This window comes from Clytia hemisphaerica, unplaced genomic scaffold (genome assembly GCF_902728285.1).
Source record: "Clytia hemisphaerica strain Z4C2 unplaced genomic scaffold, Clytia hemisphaerica genome assembly, whole genome shotgun sequence".
Classification (NCBI taxonomy): Eukaryota; Metazoa; Cnidaria; class Hydrozoa; order Leptothecata; family Clytiidae; genus Clytia; species Clytia hemisphaerica.
In genome coordinates this window covers 439,948-462,249 of record NW_027103836.1, presented here as the reverse complement: position 1 = coordinate 462,249, position 22,302 = coordinate 439,948, and the positions used below count along the sequence as shown (strand labels likewise).

Below are 22,302 nucleotides of genomic sequence, written 5' to 3'. Positions count from 1 at the left end.
GTAAGTCCTTTCTTAGTATCAGACATGATCCCGTATAGAAAAAGCCCTTACACTTTTATCTTATAAGAACATCCAAAATTTTTCAAATCTTCAGATTCTTAACTTTTCCAGTTTAAGCCTAGAAATGTGCTTAACATGTTCTTATTTTCACCATTTTGTGAGTATTTTCAGCCATTTTCATAAGAAATTGGGTGTTTTAGAGTCAGTAAAGCCTTAAGTGAAGTGTTCTTAACTTGTTCTTAATATTTTGGCAATCAAAGCCTTATGTTCTTATATAGTTTGTTACCATATACAAAAAACGTGTACTTAAAGAAACCTTAATAGAAGAAAGGAGTAATGAAAGAGAAATATATATCCAGTTCATCAACCGATCAGATCAAAAGTAAACTTATTAACCAATCGGTCCTAGCCAACGATGCAGTAAGTCATTGACTTCCAAGCCCGAAGGGTTTCTGATTGGGAAATGAAGTCACTTATTTCCCATCAAGAACACCCGCGCGTGGTTTTCACACAAACGCCGGATTGAAAAGATCTATCACTAGATTTAAAAGAAATGCAGTCCTCAAAAACAAAGGAACCGCTAGATGCAATTCGTCGTCATGATTGTGGCGCGTTCTAGGCGCGTTCTGAATGGGAAATTAGTGGCTTCACTTTTTCTTGCCTAGGGAAGGTTAGAGATTCTACTCTAGCCCTTCGGGCTTTAAACTCGCAATGCTGAAAAATAAACCACATAATCTTCATAGAAAGAGATGCTTTGCATCGATGAAATAAAAATGACTTGAAAAAATCGTTCCACCCAAGAAAACTTTAATGAGATTTGAGACGAATCTTTGTAGCACCTGCATTTCAAATAAAAAACTAAAGAAAATGAAGTTTTTCTTCAAAATACTATCAAATTACAAATGCAAATAGAAATCTCTAAAAACGGTAAAACTTGAATCAAATCAGGGGCTCCAAAAATTTACCATTAAAGTACATCTATCTGGGAATTTATAATTATATTAGTGAGACATTTTGATTCAAACCTGCTAAAGTGACCGAGAAATCCTGTCCATCCTCGCCCCTCCCTTCGTCAATTCCTTTAATGGATCGCTGCGTTACCGAGCCTGTACATATTTAAAGTTAAAACCAAATAGCCATAGCAAAATTGAACCATACTAGCACCAATTGGTTAAATTATCTATAATTAGCTTCTCAACAGAGATTTTGATTAAGTCACAGCTTGACAGAGTATTTTATTAGACCATTTAATTCAAAATTGATAAAAATAAAGACCAGAATAATTTGAAAGGTGAGAAAATCGATAAACAATCACAGCAGGAAGACTTATAGAACAATTCGTCAATACCTAGAATCACCGAAAGTTGTGAAGAAGAAGTAAAAAGTCAAGAAATTCCTAATTTGTCCTGAAAACAGTGAGAATATTTGGATTTTACAAAAAAAATGTTGTAAAAAGCAATAAAACCAAATTTAAGTGTCACTCACTTGAACAGTCATGAGACAACGACCAAAGAAGGACACCCGTGTCATAGACCCGCTGCACTGGGACCCCAGCCTCATTGGAAAATTTGGCAAAAATTTCGTCCCCGGTGGGAAAAAACCCTGTGATTTCAGCCCCACTGGGAAATTGATATTGATTTCGTCCCCATTCGATGTTTAAAAATTGCATTCCAAAACCATCCCTACTGGATTTTTTAACCTTGGAACAATAGAATTTCTATCCCCATTGGGATTTCAATATGAATTTTTATCACCACTGAGGAAAGAATTTCCACCGGGGCTGTGAGATAGGGGTGTGCATCCACTCCTTTGGACCATTTCTCAAGTTCTAGTTTGTAAAATGTCCACAATTCTAATAGCTTTCCGAGCGTTCCTCCTGAAACCACTCAAAGCAATTCTTCAATCACAGGCATCAACAAACACCTCATAGTGAAATTCATGTTGTTATGCGCACCAGGCCTGCCATACAATCAATGTGACAGGAGAGGGTTGTTTCACATAGCATGCATATGCATTTAAAGAACAAAAAAAAACCAATCCAAGTGTCATTTACCCTATTTCCATTTAAAAAGCCATATTTGTTACTGGATACACAGACACAGTCATACAATATTCTCCATTCATAAAGAAAATTAAAACGCAAATACTATGTGCTAAGAGGAAGAATAAAGAATGGAAGATCGAAAAGGAAAAAATATGGCACCATCATCAAACAGTGAAATTAGAAGAACAAAGTGAAAAGCTGAAACAACGAGCAAACAAAATGAGATGAGAAATCAGACGATATTCTTAGCAGCCAATCAAAATGGGTTTACATCATTGTGAGCCAATCAAAATTGCGGAGGTTTGTTATTGACCAATCAGATTTAAGAATACTTTCTTATGCAATATTTGGGTTCTTTATAAGCAAAGATTTCGTTTTGTTGAGGATTTTAAACAACCGCAATTTACTAAGGAGGGTTTTTTTTGAAAATTCAAAAAAACTAATAAGGGAAAAAAGAAAACGGAATTTAAGAAAAGGGGAAATTAAAACCATACTATTATTCCCAGCCCTTAATAAAACTTTCAAGACAGACTTTTTTAAAGAGACATGATAATTTAAAAAGATATGTGAAGCTAAATGAAAATTGAGGAAAATTAATGGGAAAAGGGGGAAAAATAGGGAAGTTTTTCGAAGAGACTTAAAATATTAGAAATCGGTTGAATTTAATTACGAAAAATGACAATCAAACGTATACGAAAAAAATCGATGAATAATTCGAATTTCGGACCAAAATATATATAGAAACTTCTCTTGACTTTTCTATAAGCAACCTCAAAACTAGTAACATAAGAGTCATAGAGTTTTACATATAGTCCATATTATAACATCAGATGAACGTTGAAATAACGTTGCGTGTCACAAGGGTTGATTTGTGAAGTCTTGATTCAATTGTCCTCACCTTACACAAAGATCAATTGATATTTTCGGAATAGACGTTTTTATAAAAAGAACAAACTATATAAGAACATGAGGCTTCCAGGACAAAAATATCAAGAGCAAGTTAAGAAGAATTCAATACTTCGTTGACACCTAATTTTTCAGGAAATCGCACCTAAACATTCATAAAATGTTAAAACTAGGAACATTTTAAAAAACATTTTTAGGATTGAAGTTAAGAGCATCCGAAGGCTTCAAAAATCATGGATGTTGTTATAAAAGTGTGTCATTTTGGAAGTACAGACAAAGGAGCTTACCGTATTAACCAATTAAAATACCCATTTAAAGTTTTTTTCGATTGCTAAACCACTACTATGTATGTATTGAGAAGAATGGCGAATCACGTGATATCTTGAGAACAAATCTAAACAAAAGAAAAGGAGGAATCTATCCAAAGTCCGTCTAAATATCAATTAAAAGTAATACTTCGTTGGAAAGGTAGTATAAAGTGGATTGATGTAAGCTTTGAAGATTTTTCTGAAAATTTAAAAATAAAAATAAAAATTGCACTTCGAAAAAGTGAAAAACTTGGACTGGAACCTTGGACTGGAACATTGAACATCGCTTTCAAATACATTTTTTTTTTATTAGAACACCTAAAATTTGGCTGAGCCTGGATGTGCTTATTTTTTTAGCAATTTTCAGCCTAAAATGTTCTTAAATGCGTTCTTAATTTTTCAGACTACTCTAAATCGACAATATGATACAAAATAAAGAGCACTTGAATTTGGCAAAATTTGGACAATATTTGACTCTTGACTTTTGAAGATCCACCCCTAAATTCGGTTAAAACTGCTTAAAAAGAGGAAAAAATTGTAGTTTCTTGTAATTTTTTTCCAAACTGAGGCTGGGCATGTTCTTAAGATGTTCTTAAATTTTTCGACGAATTTCAGCCTATATGTTCTTATAAACTAGGTTCTAATAAAAAAAACGTGTACAAAATATATTAAATTTTTTCGTATCTCTTTTGTATCAAAAGTTATATCTCTTGAAATAGGTCAATCAATGTACTGTAAATTATCTTTCCGACAAGGTATTTCTTTCAATTACGTATTCCTTCTCTCGAGAGTAGTGTCTAAAAAGTTTAATGACTTATCTAAAAGTGAAAAAGTAAAAAAAATGTTGACTGTCAAAGGAAGTGAATTGAAAGATATTTCAATATTCAGTATTTCGAATGACTATGTATACCTTTCTTTACTAGAGAAAAAATATTCGATATTCAAAGTAATGATGTCATTACCTTAAAAGTGTGTGTAAACCAATCAATGCTTCCACAATTCTTTTGTTGTTGGTTTTGTTTCATATTAATATTTTATTTTGTACTAGAAAGAAATAAAATCAGATCAAATGTTATATTATTCATGCAAAGCTAGGAGCAAATTTAAGATCTGAAATTCTTGACACAAACCTTACGAATAGTCCACAAGAACATCTTTACCACTTGCATAACCTTAACCCTTTAAGTGCCAATGTCGTATATATCAGACATGGGCTATGTAGGAGGGCGAAGCCCTTCTGTAATGCTCAGTTTGAGTTAGAAATCGTCATTTTTGATCTAACTCGTAGGAATTGGATTGGGCTTCATGGCGAAGCAAAAAAAAAAAGTCAAAAGTGAGTCTTTTCAGCGAGATTTTAAGCTAAAAAGTAAAAAGAAATGCAAAAATTTGACAAAAATCCACTTTTTAAAGATTTTGACCGTTCTTTGACCATTTTTGCTCTGGTCAACGAGTGATCCAAGAACCTCCAAATTTGGCCCAGATTTACTTGATTCTGTCCTCCAGTGAATTAATTTGAAGTTTTACCACTGGGCACCTTTCTATCATTCAGGCAGGTCCGACTTCTAGATCCGGAGATATAAGCCTTTAAAGTTTGAACTAGCGATTTTCTTTTATAAAAAACTTAGAAAAAAAGGACCGTGGCACTTAAAGGGTTAAAGCCCACCAGATTGGATTTAAGAAATTAATTTGAAAAGCAGAAGATTGAATTACGAGATTTACGTTTGCCTACGTTTCGAGAGATTCTTCTCCCATCATCGGGCTTTAACTACACGTTTCCAGGACAACTTAATTGCTTAATAGCGAAAAGTAAACTTCAATCAGCGAACTTTAGTCACTCATTTTTAATAAATGTTTAATGTACTTTTTATAATATTAATAGACTATATTTTACAAGGTAGCTAGGAAATAAATATATAGATGACTTTAAATTATAATGACACGCTCTTGAAAAAATGACGACGTTGACCTATTCTAAAAACTTAAAAATTTAAGATAATTTTAAAAATGATAAAACTGTTATCGGGATATCTAAGCTTTAACTTGCCAGTTCGAAATCACTCTCTCTTACACATCCAAGGGTGAAATGAAATATTCTAATCATCCGTCTGCTTTCTGGCTGGGGTGGCACACACAAAAATTAAAAATTAAAAAGCGACACATAAAATAATTACCTTTTCTAAAACAAAAGAGAAAATTAGTTCACAGGTCGAGAATAGATAATAAGGAACTATGATACAGAAAAATGATTAAAACATACACGACACTGACTAGACAAGGGGAAATTCGTACACAAAAAACTCAGAGCACAATTTCCGGCATATTTGGTAAAACTTTGATCTCCGATACCATCGATTCGGTCACAAGAGGACATCCAGTGCAAATGATTTTCTTCAATGTCGATTTATTAACATTCTGCCCGTCTTTGATAATCTTCAAATCGTTGTCTTTGACTTTAGCACAATAACTAACGTTCAATTCACGTAGTGACGGTAATAACGTGAAAACGTTCCTCATTGTTTCGTAAGCTATATCACAACCGGTCAAGTTCAAGTATTCCAAAAAATGTAATCGACTTCGACCGTGAATTTCAGTTTGTCCATTACGTAGAGGTGCCAATACTTGACTCAAAAAACGATCAAAAACAGCATCACACCAAGCTACACTCAAATTATTCAAAGGTGGACATTTCACATGTAAAAGAGATGATACAGCTGCAGCTGTATTTAAGCTTAGATCCAAACTGCCTAGGCGCGGTAACCGATTTAGTAGCCATTCGACTTGCTTGGCTGATACACGGGTACTGGATAGAACCAACTCAGTAGGCTGACGACGTACGATTCCCTTTAATATTGACGGATTCAGAATTTTATTAGTGACCCTGAGTGTAGGCCATAGTTTATGATCAAGACACCATTGGTTCCACGCTTTGCAAACCAACATGCATAAATTCACTTCCGATTCTTTCAAGTAACTAAAAACATGGATCCATAAGTCACGAGGTAAAGGGTGTGGCTTTTCTAGCCGCTCTACTTGGTCTCCAACCTTCTGTCCTTCTTGGTTCACAATCATCGGAGTTTCAGAATCTCCATTACACTTTTCAGAATTCTCTTGTCCCTCTTTTGAATTTCCATTTAACTTTTCTGGATTTTCATTCCACCCATTGGTCGTTTCTCCGCGCCCTTCCACCTTTGCATACTCATCCTCCGCCCTACCCTCCTTTACGCCATTTACTACTTCACAAACCATAGTACAATGTTGATGCCCGTTTGTCAAGGGCGCCGGGCGGACCACAGTGACGGGCGTTACAATGTTAAGAACAGGCTTGGGCGTTACATTTTCTTGAACCTGAATGTGAGTAGAAAGGTCGTATGGATTATTATTGACATTATAATCATGGAAGATAGCACCTATGTTTCCTATGTTTTGGGTAATATGGAGAATTTGAAAGGGAAGGAAACAAGGATTATCGGTTAAACCTTTGCTCCAGGAAAAGCACATAAAAAGACAAAGGAATCTAGCCTTCGAGACTTAAAGTAAGAGGTTTACATGAGCTAAAAATTAATACCAAATAGGGGGACGAGAAAAAGGATAAAGTTACCTTTTTTATTTTCTTTTTAATAAGCGGCTCGTCGTCACTTTCGTTTTCTGAACCAGCCTAAAAGATGGGTATAAGAAATATTTCTTGCATCAAGTCTCTAAGCACATTTAATGGAACCCAAATATCCCAATCGTGAAGCGAGTAATAAATGAAAACTCTATATATTAAAAGTTAAATCTAAAAGCTAAATCCTGTGATTTAGAAGCTTGATACAGTCTTTTGAATGTTTTGTGGGATATACAACGATAAGCCAGCTCGGTTTCTTTTAAAACCTAACAGGGATACCAAGTCTATCAAACGTTTCGAATAGTTGCACCTACCTTACTCCTGTTTCGTTTCTTCGCAAGAGGTTCATCGTCAGAACCATCTGAACCAAGCTGAAAAGTGAAATTGCTACCATCTTAGAATAATATGATTTAAAATATCAACGTTTCTAATTCCTGATTCCTGTTGGTCTTAACAAGAGAACCGATACAAGTCTTTATTAACTGGTTGAAGTAAAAGCCGGTCAATACAAGAAAATGCGCTATTTTGATTGGTTCTCTAGCGGTCAATATAATACGGTAAAGACCACTTCAGTGCTTTGGTCAAACCATAGTCACAAGAAGAGGGCTTCTTGTGACTATGGTCAAACTGACGATGATTTTGAAAAAGGAAATTTGTTTCATAGAAAAGTTTCGTCAGTTTGAACATGATTTAAAAAACTGACGTTGCAATGACTTCTCAATAAGAAAGTGACGTCAGAATAAATCAAAGAAAATGTTTGGTAAAAAAGAAACGAAAAAATCATGGAATATGAGTGGAAAATGCATTTTTTTTGGCCAGAAACACACAAAGAATGTTCACCAGTTAATAAACACAATAATATAACTGTTTTCTCGGTCAATACGTAAAATATTGACCTCCAAACCAGTTATTATTGTATTAGTATTATATATTTGAAAATCTTCAATGTCCCACATGGACAAACTACTTTACTTAAGTAAAAGTTCATGATATGCACCATTGCAATGTCTTCAACTGACCCAACAGCTGATTGGTTGAAAGTGACGTATTGGCTGATTTTACGTCACTTACAACCAATCAGCTATTGGGTCCGTGATGCAATGTCAGAAGACATTGCAATGATGCAAATCATGACTGAAACAAAAATGACAGGTTGGTAACTCAAAATACAATAATCATATCAACAAAAAAGAAACTTACATCAAAGCTTTTCTTCCTCCCTTTTCCACCGTTTTGTATTTTATTCAATAACACTTTTGACATTGCCTGTAAATAATGTAGAAAAGTATCAAGGAAGATAAGAAAACCACGAAAACCACGAAGACTAGTAAACTCCATCATGGCACGAAAGACAAGAAATAACTGGACCAGACATAACTTTGAAGAACAAGGAAACGTATAATTCAAATTCAAACCTGTTCCCAAGTTCCTTGCTATTCAAAAGCAGGTAAATCGACAATATTTAATGGAAAATCTAACCGACAAAATCTGTATTCTAATCATGGAACCGCCTTTTTTACTTACCGGTTTTCCACCCTTTGGCTGCAGTACATTTCGATTCTAAAAAAGAGAAATAGTGATAGTTCTTAAAAAATATGCTAAAATTTACAAAAAGCTCTTCTAGGAACATCTGAAGAGGACATTAGAAGAACATGAAAATCTGCAAACACGGCGATTTCCGGCATTTTCAACCGGAAAAATTTTTTTCTCAAAAATCAAACTCGGCCATGTTTTGGGCATTGTTAATACGCATCTTTGAGCAAAAAATCATTTTCGGCCGGAAAAAAATGTTTTTTGAAAATCGGGCTTCGTCACATTTTAGGTATTGTCATTTTGCATCATTGTGCAAAAAATCAGAAAAAAATTATGAGTCAACATTGAGAAAAGCTATATTTTCTTATTTGGTTAAAGGGAATTTCCCCAAAATACGAAAGTCCGTTTTTTAAGGCGAATAAGAATTTTCCGGGAAAAACCATTTCAGCCATTTAGAGAATCTTGCCCTCCATCTTTGTACAAAAAATCAGAAAAACCTAATGACAGGATTTTGCACAAAGTCCAAAAAACCCTATTTTTGGCAGTTTTTGGCCCAAATTTGCCCAAATATATTTTTTTTTCGAAAATCGGGCTCCGTCACATTTTAGGCATTGCCATTTTGCATCATTGTGCAAAAAATCTAAAAAAAATTATGAGTCAACATTGAGAAAAGCTATATTTTCTTATTTGGTTAAAGGGAATTTCCCCAAAATACGAAAATCCGTTTTTTAAGGCGAATAAGAATTTTCCGGGAAAAACCACATCAGCCATTCTTTAGAGAATCTTGCCCTCAATATTTGTACAAAAAATCAGAAAAAAGTAATGACAGGATTTTGCACAAAGTCCAAAAAACCCTATTTTTAGGCAGTTTTTGGCCCAAATTTGCCCAAATATATATTTTTTCGAAAATTGGGCTCCGTCACATTTTGGGCATTGGGCTCTTCCAGAAAAAATCCGTTCATGGGGGCTGGAGGATATATTATTTTTTTCATGAATTACCCCTGGACATTTTGATTTTTAACTCCCTGGACACGGGTTATACCCCTGGACAAACATCAAATCAACCCCGTGGACACAAAAAATTACCCCTGGACATTTGAATTTACCCCCTGGACAATTTTTTGGTATTTTTTCAATACCCCTGGACAATTCATCCTCCACCCCCCCCCCCATGAACGGATTTTTTCTGGAAGAGCCCATTGTCATTTTACATCATTGTGCCAAAAATCAGAAAAAACTAATCAGCCAATCCTGAGAAAAGCTGGTAACAGACGGACGAACGGACGGACGGACAAAGGTTAATTTATAGGACCTCCAGGTAGGTCCAAAAATTGTGTACAAAGACGGAATAGCATGAAACCGGAAAACCCATGTCTGAGCGAATCACAGGTGAAGGTTGTCTCAAAAAATGACGTAATTGCTGACGTCAACTAAAAAAATTTCAGGACCAGCTATTTTTGTTAAATTTCAAAGAGGAAGATTGGTTTGCCTCAATCAGCATCAAAAAGGCATTCCTTTTATTCCAATGGTTTGTAACATGATATACTTGAAAAAAATCATTGTAGCTGGGAAACCTGTCAGGCATACCTCTTTCTTGATACTGTTAACGATCTTCTCGACTGCATTCACCGAAAATATTGTTGTCTAGTAGTAAAGAAGATAGGTGAAAAATAAATAAACAATATTTGAGCGACGTAATGAAATTTATCTCCCATCGAACGTGTTTGGTTACTTTCTATGTTCTGAAAGAGGATCTCCCCTATTGGGAGGCACCAATTTTGAAAGTTTCTAAATAAGCTTTTTTATGCACTGATTGACTGAAAAAAAATTAGGCACCCCTTTATATAATTAGACTACAGATAGGTGCCGGCAATTTGATCAATTAAACATTTAATTGCAAAACCATTCTTTTCGCCTCCTTGTTTCCTACCATGTCACATACGTCAGTTGTTTGTTCATATCATATAGAACAAATTGCCGGTACCGAACTGTGGTCTACTATACTGTCTGCAAAGATGGCGCATTATTTTGCTTCCACCGACACGGTTTGAGAAAGTCCTATCTAGTGTTTCATAGAAGATATCAGTGAACAAACCTCTTCTTCATCAGCTTGGCAACACTTTGGACATTCCCAACTATTGTTGACTTTCTTGGAGATTTTACATTTGGATAATTTCTTGTTGTCTTTCTTGTTATTACGTTCAATACATGCTGGGTGGACAACTTCCGAACAGACGTGGCATTCCATGAGGAGCTCGCCGTCTTCACGGGAATCGCACACGTTGCATACGACGTATGACGGGAGTTGTGGCTAAAAAAAATGAATAACATCCAGCTACGGTGTGCAAGGTGTGGGGCAGGCAGGTGGAAATAGGGGAAAACCCCATGTCCGGGAATTTTCCAAGAACCAATTTTTTCAGATTCTACATAAAATATCCTACACATTGGGCTTAAATGTGTGTGGGTTTAATCCTCGGCAGGGTTATACAAAACACTTCGTACCGAGTACAAAAATTAAACTTGATACGTCTCCGCTAAAATCTAAAAATTCTTACGTTTTCACAGAATCTCATGGCGCAGGATTGTCTCAATTTTCCTTCACCACCGTTCTTCTTCATGTCCAAACAAAACCTACATTTGTTGCAGTTCTCGCGTGAACAACCCTTACACTGGTGACACCGCACACGCCGTATAACTGTCTTCTCTTTCTCCTTGTGAGCGAACTTCTTCGGTGATTTGCGGACTCGTTTCTGGGTGGTAGCCGTCGGCGGTTCTTCGTCGGTTTCTTTTTTCTGGACACGCACTCTACGCGCTCTCTTCTTCTTGACCACAGTCGATTCATCAGTGGAGTCTTTAGATGACTTCTTGTCTGGAGGAGTTTCTGTTGATTTGTCGGCGGGAGACGAGTCCTCTTTGTTTGCTTTAGTTGATGTTGGTTTGGTAGGTGAGGTTTTTGGAGATGGTGATGTCTTGGATGTCAAGTCTACTACTTCATCGCCGCTACCACTTGCAGTTATGGATGAGCTTTTGTTCTTTTGTGGCTGTAAAAATATTCAAATCAAAAATCTATTTATTGCATTACATTATAGAGTCAATTGTTCTAAAGTGGAGAGTCGATTAACCTAGGATTTCTTGACAGTCTTTTAATTGTTTTAAATTTATAGGGCCTTTTTTCAGCCAGAGAGACTTGAATTGGAAATCCTTGGTTCATCGTCAAACAGATAATAAGATAATTTCAATGAAGGCAGTCCTACTAAAAATGGGTTCTGGAGTAATATTTACTCACACTGCTCTTGGGTGAGACAGTAATTCCTTTATCCATAGCATATTGTTTGAAAATGTTGTTTCCACTACACGCCAGAATCTGATCGTCCTCTTCATGATATTGTAACATTTCCTATAAAGAAACGAGATTTCTGATTGGCCGATTTGAGAATGACGTCATTTCTGATCAATGGGAGAAAAACTACATTTCGTTTTGAAAGGAGCAACACGGAATCAAATGTCTTTAGGCAACATCTTATACAAAGTTTTCGTGAAAAGTTACAATCGTCATTGAAACAAAATGAAAACTTCTGGTTATTCTTTCAATCATTGGCATTCTTAAAATCATTAAAATCATACATAACCCCGTAGACAGGTGTCCCCATACTAAATAATTCCTAAAAAATTCGCTTCTTGGAGATATGTAGGAAGAATGGTGTTGGAATTGAAACTGTTTTTTATTACAATGGGGAGAGATATGAAAACCTTCTTTTCTCTGGTATAACAAGGGAGATAAATAGAAATGAAAAAAGACAGGAACCTCAAGTCGATCCAACAGCTCCATGCTGTCATCACCAAAATCCTTCGGGTAGTTAATTTTGGCATGTGACCAACTTCGAAGTCGTTCGCACAGTGTTTTCAATCCTTCCAACTCAAAGACGGTCAAATGAACGCATTGCCATTTGGTTGGTTTAGGGCTTTTAGGGGAGTGTTGGCTTTTTTCTTCTGTATCTTCTTCTTTTTTATTCATTTCATCGTTGATGAGTTTGAAGACGTCTTTTTCATCATCTTCCTCTTCATTCGCACTGTCATCGCCTAGAAAGAAAGAGAGAGAAAAGGAAAATTCTTTATGTGAAATATATAGATCCCTACACCTATCCAAAGACACGTGTTTCGTTATTCTCAGCACTCATCAGTGCAGCTCGGGTAAGCGAGCATATACTGGTTGTGGTGAGTAGAGAAGCAGAGCTTGCAAGCCAGTCTGTTATTATTTACTTTTTCAATATGGATGTAAATTTTGTATTCGAAAACTATTCATCAATTTGGCAAATCACCTTCCACATGTTGCATCGTCAAAGTCGAAGTCGATATATTATTCAAAATATCTACTCTAAATACTTCATTTTTGTGTAGCAACGTTTCTTCTTAGGAGCATTTGAAAATTTCACGTGAAATAATAGTTCTACCTTCAAACTCCAACTTCCTTCGTTCGTCCATATCTCTCTCTAGAATCTCGACGTACATTTTCACTAAATACCAGTGGATTTCTGCAAAGAATGGAAATCGCAAATGTTTTGGAACCTGAAAAAATAGAAAAGTATAAATCGATCTAAAACAAATTGATATGCCTCGGGTGTTTTAAAGAAAATATGCCATCTTTTGAAGGTGCAACATATACGAAATTTTAGGGTCTGTAGTAACTTACTAAAAATCAAAATATTGGTTCAAAGAGACATAGCGACACACAGGAGAGATTGGATAGGTGGCTATTGAGATATGAGATAAAGTTTTAAAGGGACATAACAGTACTTGCGAAATTTGTAAACAAACTGTATGCAACGGATACAAAATCAAAACAACTGTCACATGTCAAAATAAAAAATCAAACCAAATATGGCTAATTTTGATTGTTCAATTGTTTTACAAGTTTGTTTTGGACACGTGATTTTAATTGTTCTCTTTAATGACACGTGGTTCGCGCAGTGTTTACATTTTACTACTTTAATGTCCCTTTAAATCTTTCTTTAGTTTGGAGATGTGTTAAATCATGTCCTTCATATTTATCAAAACTCACATGGGTGGTTTCTTCAATATCATGGATGCGTAATTGCATGGGAATATTGAAACTGTGCAAATAGTTTCCACCGAACACCAATGAATCTTCCGGTGTGTAAACACTGTGTATCCAACCTGAATAGAAGGTATAAATTTTAAGTGACTATACATTGTTAAGTAATGTGAAAGAGACATGCAAAACGGGGTATAAAACCTATTTCAACTTTCTGTTCATTTTCTCATTTTCCATCCCAGAATACAACTAATGTAGATTTTTGAAGATTTGATAAAAGTGGCATCCAAAGCTATTTTAAGTGCTCAGAAATGGTTACTGTGGAATATCAATTATAACGAATTCAAAAATTGAGAAGATTAACAGGTTCATCTCCAATCATGCAAGGTTCCAAATAACGATTTCAAGTTGGTCGGACAAAATGTCTGCAATCAGGGTTGCTTGAGCTTGAAAATTATGATTTTCGGGTCGGACATGAAGCTATTTGGGTCAAACAAGATCCGATGTCCGACCGTTATTTCGAGCCCTGATCATATTTTAGAAAATAAAATTAAACGGAAAGGAGGAAGAAGAGGCACAATGACAAAAATCAAACACATACTAACCAGTAGGAATCATAAATGTATCACCAGCTACTAGTTGTATTCTGAAACAATCCTCTACAACATCACCAAAGAAAACGTCTTGTTGACGTTCAGATAACACCCATCGCTCGTAGATTTCCAAATTCTCATCCGTTGGTGGTATAAGCCAAAAGACCTAAAAATATTTACAGTATATCCAAACTCCACTATTTGAATCCCTCTATAGTTCCAACTTATCCCTAGTCTTACGTCAAAGAGAAACTGTCTTAAAATACTATAATTCAAACCTGCATAGAGAAAAAAATGATATTCCCAGTTCGAATTCGAATTAGCGAGAGTCAACTTATCAAGAAAATTTAGAACACTCAAAGCGCTCTCCAGTATGCAGGCATTTGAACACAAAGCAAACTTCTGAAGAAGAGGAAAACACAATTATTAACTACATCAAATTATTATGAAACTCTGCGCCAATTTTAAAAGAAATGTACCCTAATTCATGATATGCACCATTGCAATGTCTTCCATTCCACCCACACTACTAGGCCTGAAAACATCAATTCACAATTGTGGACACGGTTGATGTTTTTTATCCACAGTCAATCATTTTTAAGACATCAGCAGTCAATATCCAAACATCGACTGTCAATATCCAAACATCGACTGTCAATACTTTTGATCAACTGTTGAGATTATTTAATTGACTGCTGATGTCTGGATATTGACTGTTGATATCTGGATATTGACAGTCGATGAAAAGTATTGACAGTCGATGTTTGGATATTGACTGTCCATAAAAATGATTGACTGTGGATAAAAAACATCAACCGTGTCCACAATTGATGTTTTAAGACCTAGTAGTGCCAATAGCTGATTGGTTGAAAGTGACGTATTGACTGCTTTTACGTCACTTTCAACCAATCAGCTATTGGGTGGAACGGAAGACATTGCAGTGGTGCATATCATGAATTGGAGTTTTATTTTCACTGTAAACTCTTCTTAAGCTCGTTTTATTTTTGAGCAATTTTTGTAAGGTTATGTGAACTAAAACAACATGAATGTTCATAGGTTTCTAGCTCCCCCCAACAAAGTAAGGCCCCATAACAATTTAGCTCCCCCCAAAAAAATTGCTTTGTGCTAGGTCCCCTATATATGCGAGTACAGTAAGACTGATAAATGAAAACTAAATTTTACTTGTATTAATATTTATGTTTACAAATCTTTTGCTTTTTATATTTGATTTAATAGTAAGATAAGAGATCTTTTGAAATTAGCTGAACAGCCCCTAGAGTCTCAGTCAGATCATCAACTCCCCCCAACAATCTAGGCCCCCCTAAATATTTTGGTAATTTTAGCCCCCAGGTTCTTAAAAGGCCAAAATATTTCTTAGCCCCCCCCCCAAGCCCAAAATAGTTCTTAGCCCCCCCCAGCCCAAAAATAAGGTATGCTATGATATTCTCTGTTACAGAACGATAAGAACATATCTTGATACCTTTGATCCTTTCAACACGTGATACCATACAGATGTTCCACCAAAATCAATATGAAAATCTGTGTAACACCCACCAACGCTCATCAAACAATATCTGCATAAGAGTAGATTATAGTGGATACAGTGTTAAAATACAAAGTCCGAAGGCTTTATCAAAAACAGAGTGTAGTTGAAACCTGTATTATTATGTATATTACGAAAAGAAGTCAACGTCAAAAGGGCTTCGTGCACATTGCAATTTTATATGGAAAAATAAAATTATTTTGTTTTATTAAAAGTAGTTTTAGTTGCAAGGGGAAATGAAAACAAAAATTTTATAATTTTTTACATTCGCAAGTTGCATTAATGCAAAAAAAAAACAGCGTGTGCAAAGAAGCCCCTCTTATGAAGGTTACAGAGATCTTTCTTTAGAGAAAACAGAACTCACTTTCTGACTTTTGGGTATTTCATATTTTCGACAGCATTTGTGGCATCTTTTTGTCCCTTTATCAAGTTTTTTGGCCATACAAGTGGAACCCAATCAAGATCTTCAGTTATCTGAAATTTGTTAATACAGAAACTGTATAGGAATATTACAAATTAAAAAACTTATTGACATGCAACTAAAAAGTATGTACATAAAAACTAACAAATTTTCATTGCTCTTGACTATGCCTTTCAAATTTATTTCTGGACCGACTAGCTTTGAGCACCTTTAATATAATCACAAGCTGGTTCAGATACATAGTAAGTAAAATAAGAGCTTCAAAATGAAAAATGAACGTCAACTAAAAGCTTAATTATAAGTGATTTAAAACGGATTCAAACATGCTTCTGAAACTCACAGTAGTTGGACAATCAACTAGCCTAGCAAGTCCGGTTTGACTGACTTCAAGGCTAGTGACATTTAACAATTTTTCTTTTTCTTGTGACATGTAATAACGAACAAACTGGTGTAATGTCATTTTCTCGGGTGAATGTGTATCACAATCAAACACATCAATGATCCTTCTTGCTCCTAAAAATATATTTTAATTGACATCCAGCAGTCTTTAAAATTTAGATGTTCCTTATAGGGAACTAATTTTAGCCCTTAAATGGCCAAAGGCAGTAAACAGGACTGAAACGCCCCAAAACTAACTTCACGCATGTATAGGGAACTAATTTTAGCGGGAACTAATTTCAGCGAAAATTAATTTTAGCTATTGCTTGATTTCACTTAGTGTGTCGAAACCAATTTGTAGAATTGATCAAACATTTAAAAAAAAAGTCTTATTTAACCTAGCTATTTTGGGTAGAAAAAAGAAACTAAAATAACTCCAAGAGAGAATGTTCTTGTTCTAACAACATAAAAATAATAAACTTACCAACATAGCTCTTTACATCATTGACACTGAATAAATCTGGATTCGGGACCCTAATGAATATGATTATCAACAATTGGGGAAAATGCATTAATGCCATGGTAGGAAAAATACCCTATATACATATTTTCAGCCTTGCTAGAACTGGGAACAAAAACTTCAAAGATTCTACAATCCTATCCCCTTGGGAATTAGAAGCAAGTTTTATCTTCACTGTGGGAAAATGCTCCACTTCGGGTGAATTACAGATGTGTTAAAATACAGTTAGAAGTATTAAAATATTTTGGATTGGATTAATAAAAGATTTTTTTTATTAAAACAGATTTAAAAAGCAAAATCAAAATTAATAATTATATCAAATGTACTCACGTTATGTTAAGTCCATCTTTACTTTTAAAAAGCATTGGAGTGTTAAACCCATGTTCTTGTATGTACTTCAAATTGAAATCTAAAACAGACAATTTGTTGTTTAAAGAATCTGTTTCGTAAAAGTGGATAGCTATGACATCTAAATGGTAAATGTGTGCAGGATAGCATTAATAAAAGAGAAATTCTCAAAACATACCATTATTTTAAGCATTTTGGATAACTTCCCAAAAGAATTTTTTGGTTATGCAAAATCTCAGTGAAGTGAATTAGATCTCACTGTATCTAATAAACTCTTTCTTTGATAAGAGATTCTTAATAAAAGGGTAAGGTATGTTTTGACTGACAAACAAATTTTCAAAGTTGACAGTTAAAGTAGGGAAAATTTTTAATGCCATGACAATGACAATTTAAATTAAAATAGTACAAAAATGATAATCTGAAAAAATTTCACAATCGTACCATAGTCTTGATCAGAAAAATGACGAAAAAAGATTGATGATAAAAAAAATTTTATTCTTGGCAAAATACAATTGTATTAGTAAGGTTTTTCAATCTTTCAAAATACTTTTTGATTGAGAGGATTGCTACGGATGTTTCCGTTTTACCTTTTCCTTCCATTTCAAGAAGACATTGCTTTGCTGTCGTAAATTTATCATCTTGTAATTTTTCTTCCAGACAGAAATTCCGTTTTCCTTCAATTACATCATCAACGTTTGTATCATCGTAAACTGTTGCTCGTTTTTCTCTCTAGAATACCATAAAATAATATGTCAAAAAGTGTCAAAACTGGAAATTCTGTAATTGAGGGGAATAGTTTAAGTTAAGTTACTCTATTTATTGTGTAGTAGGTAGCCTGGGTTACACAATTTCATATTTTTACCCTACGCAAATGGCTGTGGCATTTCTAAACCAAACGGGTGTGACGGAGCAGATAATTTCCAGCTCGAATGGCTGTATAACGCGGAGCTGAGTCAATAGGCTGTTGTATTCTCCCAATAGACCTTTTTGCCTTTCCATTTGTCATCTTAAATTGTATATATATGCAAAAATGCAGGAAAGATAAAGCAGTGGTTGGATTTAGTTGGAAAATATATATGCAGTAATATGCAAGTTTGTACAAAGATTTTTTAAAAAGACAACAAAGCATCTTATTTTAAAGAAATATTATCATCATTTAGAGCAATAAAAGATGGAATTTCTTAATCCAAAAATAAATAATATACAGTACAGAAAAACAAGCCTTTTAGAAATTGGTTCTTAAAAGACATAGCATATTTTGTTTTCATGCTATTAAACTTCCAAAACATGCAAACTGAAAGCCGAATAAGGATTATTTTTGTACCTTTGTTGGTAATTTTTCAGCTTGAGTTTATGTTTAATGTTATGGTTTTTTGAAGTGCTTGTTCTAAGAGATGAGCAAATTTAATCATTCTTAGTTTTCAAGAGAAGCTAATTTAATCTTTCTTCTACAAGATTACACTTTAAAATCTAATGCCAATCATACATGTAAGTTTTAAAATAATACTTTCTTTTTTCATATAGGTTTTGCATATTTTCAATGTAATCTCAGCACAGCAATTCAGTCACCATAACTTTTGCCCAACGTTCAATTTGCAAGTAATTTTGGCAAGTTACTTGGCGACACAATTGCAGGTTAAAAAAAACAGTGTGGCTCACATAAAAAAAAACCTGCTATCTCTAAAAATCTGTGGGCTGCGCAGGTGACACAAAGAGAGCCTGAGACATAAACATTGGGTTGTTTATTATGGTTTTCAAAACAGTCAAAGCGATCAAAAACAAACATGGTGAATCAACATTTAGCATTGAATGAACTTAAGCGGTCATCGAAAAAATGCTCTGTTCGCATCGCAATGGGTGTTAAAAATGCATGCGGGCGGACGGGCGGTCAAAAACATTCCCGGTTTTTTTTATTCACACCAGTAACTCAGGGGCGGGTGGTAACGCGAGCAAAACAATTTTTCGATGGTTGTCAGAGCAATTGAGAAAAAAGCTATACTTTTAAAGAACAATTTGTTTTTCGCAGATTTTTTTCCGTATCTCCGCACCGGAAAATCAGCGGAAGATTTGATGCGGGCGGATGACGTGAATACAACAATTTTTTCGCGATGACCACCTTAACTCTAAAATTGATTTTTCTGGTGAAAAGTTCTTTGCCACAAATGAATGTCAAAAGATTATACCCCTAACCCCCTAAACATCCATTTCACGATTTGTGCGGACGGTAAGGGTTGGGTTTTTTACCTTTCAAAGTCTCTCTAAAGGTTAGGCGGTCAACATCCGTTGCGACGCAAACAAAGTATTTTTTTTATGACTGCCTTACAAAAATCAAGAAATTTCAAAGTAGTCTCTCTAAGGGTGGGAAAAATCACGATTTTTAGAAAACAATTTTGATTTTGAGAGAAAAAATTACAAAAAAGTCTCACTAAGGGTAGGAAATTTTTGAAAATCAGAGAAAATTTTTCGAAAAAGTCTCTCTAAGGGTCACTTTTTCACTAAAATTTGGTCTCTCTAAGGGTCGGTTTTCGGAGGTCCCGTCCGCACATACCCCTCATTCACCAACCCTAGTTAGCAACTCCAGAAGATTTTTCAAATTTTAATTTGTTTTTCAAAATCTAACCCATCTTGTAGAGCTTTGAAAAAGAAAGAAAATGAGGGGTCATAGGCCTCCAGAGGATAAGTGGTTGTAAAGATATTCAAATTTTAATGTCAAAAATTTGACTAAAAATGTCAAAAAAAAGGTTAGGAAAATAGCTTTGAAAAATTCGAAAAATGTGTCAAAAAAGAAAAAAAAAAAATTTTCCAGTCATATGCTTCTTCAATTTTGCATATCTCTTTTTCTAGTGTAGCTAGAGACCTCAAATTTGGAGGGAGAATTCTTTGATGGTGTTAAAATATTATTATATAAAAATATTTGTAAAATATTTAGTATATTTATCAAAATAACAAAAGACATCTTTTTTTGAAAAAAGAAGACATTGCATTGTTTTATTTTTGTTTTTGAAGAAAATAGCTTGGAAAAGGTTGAAATGAGTCAAAAAAGGTGGTAGGACCCATTTTCAAGGGGCCTCTGGAAATGGAGGAACAAAAACTTATGAATAAAGAATAAGTTTTTCTGAAAGGAGAAACCCCAAATGAAAAGAAAATCCATTTCGGCAGAAATAGAAACTTTTTTTTGGGACATTCCCATGCAAAAGAAGCAAAAAAGTGAAAAAACTACATGAAAATGAAAGAACTAAAATTAGCGAATGTGATTTTTGAATTCCTCACCCTTTTTCTGATAAACATACAAAGTTTCAGCCTCCAAATACATTTTCCTCCGTTTCCAGACACATTTGTTTTTCGATAGTTGCAAATTTTTTTTCTCCCGTCGGCAAACAATTTTCAAAATGTTGCAAAACGTTCGGCATTTTACCAATTTGCCGTCTAGCCCGTGTCCACAGTGTTATATACCGCTGGAAAGCTAAGATCACGGCTTTCATTTAGGGGTCACTCACATATCGATTCTTCCCACGACTAACGTCAAATTGACGCAAAGGGGTGGGTGGGTTAGAGTCTTTGACGCTAAGAAATTTCACCAGAAATATCGATTTTTAATACGTTTATTCCGTGACAAATGTTACTTTCCACCTTTTACATACCTTAAGGGAAGAAATTTTCGCGAGAAGAAATTTTCGCGGAAGAAATTTTCGCGGAATTTAATTTCGCGAATTTGGGCATAATTCGTGAAATTAAATTCCGCGAAACACACCAAAATGGCTAAACCGCGAAATTAAATTCCGCAAAACACAATTATTCTCACAATTAAAAAGATCACCCCTAAAATTGGTCTTTTTAGGGCAAAATAGGGCTTTTCGTAGACAAATAATTCCCTCAACCGCGAAATTAAATTTCGTGAAACTTTTGAAATCGGCTCATTCGCGAAATTAAATTCCGCGAAATTTGCCATTTTGAAACTCTGATTCGCGAAATTAAATTCCGCGAAAATTTCTTTTCGCGAAAATTTCTTCCCTTAAGGTACCTAAATATTCGTTCGCTTCGCTATTTTACAGAAATTTTAACCAAAACAAACGGCCCGATGTTTACGTCTCGAGTTCCTTTTGTTCAGACGGTCCGCACGGCCCTTGAATTTCGCCGACGGTCGGTTTTTCTGTTGATTTTGATTATGGAGATAATTAATTCCGGCAACTTTCTGAAAAAAGTTTAGAAATTATCTCCATTATTTTTTTAATGTAAACTGCCTGAGCAATCCGTAGCGAAATTAAAGATGGCTGACGAAACAACGATGAAAGTGAAGGAGAAAATTTTCATCGATTTTTGATAATTTTTGAACTTTGACGTTAAGAGGTGGGGGTGGGGGGGTTTTCAAATTAGCATCAATTTGACGTTAGTTGTGGCCGTGGGAAGAATCGATATGTGAGTGACCCCTTAGTAAAAAACCGGAACGCTTTAGCATACATAGAAAAAAAGTTCCAAGAGTTCAAAGTTCATGGAAAAATGAAACATTTGGTTTGACGTCAACGAAAGTTGTATGACTTCTGGAGTTGCTACCCTAGTACCCCCCCCCCCCCGCCCCGGGCCGGGTTTTACCATCACCACCCGCAAATTTTGTAAATCACAGCACAGGTTTGTTTTGATTTAACTTTGTATTTTAATGACCAGCCAGGTCTTCGTTTGAGGGATATGCATGTTAGCCTCCACCTCCCGACTTCACGGTACTATTTCTGTGGCATTAATTCAGATTGTTTGTGAGAAGAATAAAAAAATTCACTTACTAAACAGCGAGCAAACATTCCATTTGTATTCCAACTTGAGTGCCCATGTTGTGTTTCTTCTGCTTCCATTGCCTTCATAAATCAATTATCCTTATTCTTTTGCTCGATTTGTGTCCTAAATCTTTAGAATTTTCCGAAAAAACAGTGAAAATTTGACTTATTTTTCATAATTTTTCCCTCTCAATTCGTGCTTCACACTTCGGCTGCCATTTTGTTTGTAAACTTGACTTTTGTTTTGGAACGCATAATTTATGCGAAAACGCTACATACCGGGCG

At 35.0% G+C, this 22,302-nt stretch overlaps 2 protein-coding genes across 2 annotated transcripts in view; one reads left to right on the top strand and one right to left on the bottom strand.

Annotated features, from left to right (window-relative positions):
• Positions 1 to 22,302, top strand: part of LOC136807112 (lysophospholipase D GDPD1-like) — a 186,601-nt gene that overhangs the window by 68,842 nt on the left and 95,457 nt on the right. The window lies entirely within an intron of this gene.
• LOC136807104 (lysine-specific demethylase 2A-like) lies at positions 5,093 to 22,248 on the bottom strand. Its single transcript, XM_067063669.1, has 20 exons — positions 22,027 to 22,248; positions 17,839 to 17,980; positions 17,234 to 17,312; positions 16,868 to 16,917; positions 16,346 to 16,518; positions 15,949 to 16,058; positions 15,522 to 15,615; positions 14,054 to 14,207; positions 13,455 to 13,570; positions 12,847 to 12,961; positions 12,201 to 12,475; positions 11,682 to 11,792; positions 10,951 to 11,436; positions 10,491 to 10,706; positions 9,983 to 10,039; positions 8,387 to 8,422; positions 8,063 to 8,128; positions 7,177 to 7,233; positions 6,857 to 6,913; positions 5,093 to 6,603 (listed from the first exon to the last, which is right to left on the bottom strand). The coding sequence occupies exons 1-20, from the start codon at positions 22,102 to 22,104 to the stop codon at positions 5,557 to 5,559; spliced, it is 3,519 nt and encodes a 1,172-aa protein (XP_066919770.1). The 5' UTR covers positions 22,105 to 22,248; the 3' UTR covers positions 5,093 to 5,556.

Bases quoted from the DNA above. Each gene is read 5' to 3' on its own strand.
- LOC136807104 (XM_067063669.1), bottom strand. From the start codon at position 22,104: ATGAAGGCAATGGAAGCAGAAGAAACACAACATGGGCACTCAAGTTGG. The intron at 10,040-10,490 runs GTTTGTTCACTG...CTTTACTACTAG, and splicing joins GCCAAGCTGATGAAGAAGAG to ACAACAATATTTTCGGTGAA. The intron at 6,604-6,856 runs GTAACTTTATCC...ACTCACATTCAG, and splicing joins TTAAAAAGAAAATAAAAAAG to GTTCAAGAAAATGTAACGCC.